This window comes from Schistocerca nitens, chromosome 1, assembly GCF_023898315.1.
Source record: "Schistocerca nitens isolate TAMUIC-IGC-003100 chromosome 1, iqSchNite1.1, whole genome shotgun sequence".
NCBI classification, from domain to species: domain Eukaryota; kingdom Metazoa; phylum Arthropoda; class Insecta; order Orthoptera; family Acrididae; genus Schistocerca; species Schistocerca nitens.
Window position 1 is genome coordinate 249,464,167 of NC_064614.1, and position 6,000 is coordinate 249,470,166.

A 6,000-nucleotide genomic window follows, 5' to 3' on the forward strand; every position below is an offset into this window, starting at 1 on the left:
ACAGTGCACTCTTCTGCAGGACACATGATTTCTCTTTTTAAAACCAGTGCTATAGCATAGTGTACCCAACTCCTGCTCTCAGAAGTGTTGATACAATATGACTTGGAGAACAGCATTGTGATTTGCAAAGATAAGATGTATCCCTCCGTACATCTACTGCTAACGTACTGTGCTCCCCTATATTTGTGTAGCTTTCTCCTCTGGGTGTCCACAACATGTCACTTAGCATGGTTTTCACTATACTCAAGAATCTAGTTCTATTAACCATCACTTAAATTCATAAACATAAGAAATAAGTTGTTTATTTTTAAACTGTTTTTCATGTAGCTCATTTTATTGTGCAGAAATTATTTTAACTTTTAAATAAACTTTTTATTTATAATATTATATAAATAGAGAAAAACATGTAATTCTTATTTTCTTTAATTTTAGGTTGCTGCCACTGAAAGCAACAAACACAATTAAGGATTTTGTTGACAGTGGAGTGGGTGCCCATGATGAGTGAATAATCAGAAATAAAACAAAATGTCTTCAAGTAGCAAATTGGATGTCGTTCTTCTACAATAATTGTAGGAATGATAAATTTTGTATGTAAATACCAGACGTTTACAACACAAAGACTTGAATAAGTGAGCTTCGTGTCAAAATGTGAATATTGACATGTACATAGGCTGTTGTATAGAAAACATCAGATATTTTACAGTTGATTTATTGTGTAGTCTTTTTCTATTACCAAATCACTTACATATGTGGAGTTCAGAAACAAAATTCTAATTTTCTGTGATTCCTCATTAATTTTAGTGAAATATTTGGCACAAGATAGGAAAAAGATACTTTTTCCCATGCCAACAGTAACACATGTTCGTGCAGTTATTGATACATTTTACCAACAAAAATAATGACCAACTTTTGCTGTGTGCTATTCATAAAAAAGAAGAACTGAAAGACATCCAAAGCAGGAAAATCAAATGAGATTTTCCAGTAACAAATTGTACCCCTTATGAATAAAAAGTGTTTCTGTTCGTCATTAAAGTATGGTGATGAGTTAGAAGAAGTTGAAAAGACTTCCACGAATGCCAAAAATAATTTAAGGGACACACATGTTCCAACAGCATTTATTTCTCTCTCCATTTTGTACAACAATTATAGAATTTTTTTGATACAACACCACAATAAATGTAATTGTGTAAACTTACAGATAAACATGTGATTTTAAAGTGAGTATCTATTTGTCTTTGCACAGTGTACAACAATAAATCATATATATTTTTATATATGTGATATTCTGTAATATATAATGGCATTTATGTTATGCAACAAATATGTATTTTTGTACTAGAATACAACATTCTTGCCATCAGTGCAATGTTTTGTGTCTGTATGTGTTTGCAACTCTCATTTGTGCTGTCATTAATACATTTTCCTACATTACTTTGTTACTATCTCTAAAATTGATAATGACACTGCTTTGTTATCCCTCAGTCCAGCTAATGGTGCAAACAAGCTGTTCACTATAACGCTGCCGTAACAAAGTTCAGGAATTGGAGAAAACTTCATACCTAAGGTCCTTAATAGTTAGTTAGGTTCTTTCCTTCCTTGTTTGTATGAGCATTTAAGCGGAGTGGGGGGGGGGGGGGGGGGGAGGGTTAAGAAGGAACCCATTTAGGACTGCACAAAGTACTCAGAAACATTGCATGGCCTTCTTCTGTGACCATATTTCTTTCATTATTTTGCTGTTAGCTTGTTCCCTTGCTTCAGAAAACGTTTCCCCTTTGTTTCCTTGTGTTAATGTGTATGTAATGTGTACTATTTGATCTTGTGGTTCAACACTGTTACATTATATACATAGTAAAATAAATGTTACAATCAAGATTTCCCTGATTGTGATGGGGTGTTGAACAAAGGATGATGCTTAGTAGCACTCCCTGGGGGGAATGCGTAACAAAATTTACCCACTTTAAATGAACGGTGGTGGTAAGAGTACTGTTACAAGAAGACATGGATGAAAATGTGCCTTTGTAAAAGAAAGCTTTGGCTAGTTTTATGGACTGTGCAATGTCCTCATAAACATATCTAGATCACTAGATATTATACTTCATGTTACACTGAAGGAAACATATCTTTGGATTGTGCTTCACCTGCAGTTTTGCTCTTTTGGTGGTGATCATACTGAAGTTGGAGATAGTGTATGTGTAATGTTGTTCTTAATTAAGACAGTGAACAATGAAATGATAGGTGGACCAAAGTAAAGTTTAGTATGCTTTTCAAAATCAGTTCATTATTTGCCTCAGTACAAAATGCAGTCCACTTGACTAGTGTAGGCCAAATGTGCCAAGTACCTGTGGCACACACTGAACAGTAACTATCTGCTCTGTAAAAGCAAGCTAGTGATAAATTGGGAATACACCACACTACTGGGCCACCTGTATGTACTGATCAGTTGGAACATTATGACCACCTACCTAATAGCTGGAGTTGGACCACATCTGCACACACACACAAGTCACCTAATTCCCACAAATTCCAGGGTGAAGGGGGAGGGGAGCAATGAGCTTTGAATGCCACATTCAGTCACATCCCAGATGTGTTCCATTGGGTTCAGATCTGGTGAGTTTGGGGGCCAACATAGCAACTGTAACTTGTCACTGTGTTCCTTGAGTCACTCCATCACATTCCTGGCCTTGTGATATGGCACATTATTTTACTGAAAAATGCCCCTGCTGTTGAAAAACATGATTGCCACGAAGGGGTGTAAGTGGTCTGCAACCAGTGTAGATACTTCTTGGCCATCATAGTGCCTTGCACAAGATTACTGGACCTATGTGAATGTTCCCAAGAGCATAATGAAGCTGCTGCCACTGCTGTCCCCTGGTACATGTGTTGAGGTGCTGTTTGCCTGGAAGATGACAGTTTGTGCCCTCCCATTGGCATGAACATCCAGTGCTGATGGTCACACGTCCATCTCAGACATAGTTTTACTGATGCTGGCTTTGTCAGGGCTTTGATTATCTGTCTTCATGCCTTGAAATGAGGGACATTGTTCCACCCCTCCTAATGTGGTATTCTGTCACCCACCCTATTATACATCAAATAGTCCTTACCTATGCCACTCACACTCCCAACCATTTACCACTGTGATTATATCTCAGTGGCAGACCAAGGTGCAACATCTACCCAGTCCACTCACCCAGTACCTCCTTCTCCAGTCCTGTCACCCACTGATCCTATCCCTTCAGAGGCCAGTGAAAGCAGCCATGTCATACACCAACTCTGCTGCAAACACTGCACAGCTTTTAATGTGAGGTGACTGTAAAGCAGTTGTCCACCAGAATTTATGGCCAACACTGCCAAACTGTTGCCAAGAACAAAGTTGACCAGCCAGTGGCACAACATGCAGCTGACCACAATATCCCCAATTTCAATAGCTGCTTCACAGCCAAGGCCATCTGGAAGCACCTGTGTCTCTGAATTACACAGATGGAAGTTACACCACATCCTCCACTCCATCAATCCTCTTGGTCTCAATTCCTGGTAACCCACTGATCCCACACTCTCCATCCAACAGTTTGCCCTCCCTCTGTCCTATCACGCCCTCACAGGGCATGCCCCAATGTCACATTCAGCAGGCGCCACTCCCCACTAGCTCCAACAACTGTGTGTCACATACCTGACCCAAGTACTCACTGTCTCCCATCAAGATTTTCTATCTGTATGTGAAGGCTAATGTCAAGAACTACTGCAGGGATTTGGATATGGAGGAGGACTGATTTACAAGGCAGGTATGAGTGTACAATTTATTACCACTATGTCAGACCAGTCATCTTACTGTAGATACTTAGTGCTAGCTGGAGTGAACTGCTAGTTATTACTGTAAACCTATTTCTCAATATTCTTTTGACTGAAGGAATCACTACATAGAGCCACATGTGTAGTGGGAGTACCAGGAAATAGCATTCTCTCTGCAGTTCAATAGAGTGCCCTGTCTCTTCAGTCATGAAGGGGACATCATTATTTCTGTACACTGTTTGGTCTGTCCAGGTCTCAGTGTAATGGTAGTTTCAGTGATATCTGCCATCCCTGTTTTGCAGTACATCACTGTAGGGAGCCTAACTGCACATTCAGTGAGTATTGCCATTCTTGAAAGGTGGGACAGGTTTGAGCACCAATATCTTGACCACCAAGCAGGAGCCAAGCAGATTACAATGTACAGAGTGGAGAAACACTGTATTGGTTGTTATCCAGCAGCACATTTTGTTTCCACAAGTGTGCTCTTTTGAACAGACCATCTATATTTTGGTTATTCTTTGACTTTTACTTCTCAATAAGTTCCTTTTTAGTATCATGAGTCTTATTCCATCATTCCCTGATTCCCTTGAACCTCAACCACACACATTTGCCAATATGAGCTGTTTATATGTCACCACTTAAAGGCCCAAAACTGAGGGGTACACTGCTTTCGTTTATTTAAATCAAATGCTCAAGTTTCATTTACACAACTGATTTAGACTAAACTAAGTCATTGTCAACATTATTAAGTGTCTATGCCAAGGACAGTAGGAGGGGGTGGGGATGGTAATAGGAGAGGGGAGGGGCAGATTTCTTTCTCCCCCTGCCACTCCCCCTCTCATGGTGGTGTTACATATGCTTACACTGGTTTTAGGACATGGATTATTCAAGACACTTTCAGAGATGTGATCTGATTGCCAACAGGAAGAAACAATGAGTGTAAAGTTAAAATATTTGTAGAGCTTGGGCAAATGAAATTATTAATTATTTTAAGGGCCATTGATAGCTGGTGAAATGACAATTAGTATGGGCTTGTAATAAAATAAATGAAAGACCCACAAATTTACTTTTATACCTGACCGGACTTGTGCCAATTGTTTGTTTAATAATGGGTTCTTTCAGGATTCTGCCACAATTGTAACTTCATCAACAAGTTAGTGAGGTAAAATTATGTTAAACACTCTGTGTTTTGGCAAAAGAAGCTAATTTTGATATGGCAAAAAGAGAAAGAAGAAACCTTTTTAAGTCAGGTGAACAAAACTCACTCCTTCTGATGCAAATTCAGTGTAACCCTGTAACCATTGTGCTTTAATAATAAATGTTTGACTTGTTGAATTATAGGTTGTATTGGCATAATCTGTCAATATATTCATTTTCTACCTCCCCAACTGTAGCGCAAAAGTTCTGCGAGATATGTGTTTGTGTAGAACTACACATCCCCTACCATACTACCCCTTCCACAAGAGAACTACACCATACCATTGTCCACTCCCCTACTGTGCTGCCTATGCAGCTAACAGTAAATAACTGCACTCTGGATAAATACCTCAGAATTTTTTTAATATCTATCTGTGAACATACTTTACATCATACTATTCCATTTTAAACTTTTTCTACTCTCACATGTGCTAGGCTTTTTCAAGATACTAATTGGCATTTAGTTTGTCACATGTAACTTAGATCTCACAGTGGCCGGTATTCCACTTGTGTGTGTTTACACACACACACACACACACACACACACACACACACACAGACTCCAGCGGAGCATGTAGTGGCAGTGTGTCTTGGATGGATCAGCACATTCCACACACCTTGATCTTGGTAGCTCGCATAGTGTTGCATTGTGGGTTGGTAGCATATTTTGTGCACACTGTTTGGTTGGCAGCTCAAGTTGTGGTGCACTGTGTTTTGGTAGCTCACTAGTGCTTCATAGTGCGGTGTGCGCAAACTTGTGATGCCATGTATGCTGGTGTTCTGTTACTGTCATGAGCCAGTTTCATGGGTACGATGTTGTAATGGTAACATTTGAGAAGTCACTGCCCCCACACCTTGTAAATAAACAGAAAGAACAGACAGCAGAATCATACAAATGTAATACTTGTGCCACTCATGCCACCAAATATGTAGGCATTTGTCAAAGTCAAAAACAGAACATGTGGCTAGAAGTAACCAATCCTTCACAACCTGGAAGATTCTCTAAAGGCTGAGGAG

The 6,000-nt window shown here is 39.4% G+C and overlaps 1 protein-coding gene across 3 annotated transcripts in view; it reads left to right on the plus strand.

Moving 5' to 3' along the window:
* LOC126247077 (epidermal retinol dehydrogenase 2-like) overlaps positions 1-1,361 on the plus strand; it is a 380,879-nt gene extending 379,518 nt beyond the window's left edge. For all 3 annotated transcript variants that reach the window (XM_049948448.1, XM_049948446.1, XM_049948447.1), the window contains one exon: positions 433-1,361. In XM_049948448.1, coding sequence (XP_049804405.1) covers positions 433-505 — 73 coding nt within the window. In that variant the 3' untranslated portion in view covers positions 506-1,361. The remainder of the gene's footprint in view (positions 1-432) is intronic.
* The last annotated feature ends 4,639 nt before the right edge of the window (positions 1,362-6,000 follow it).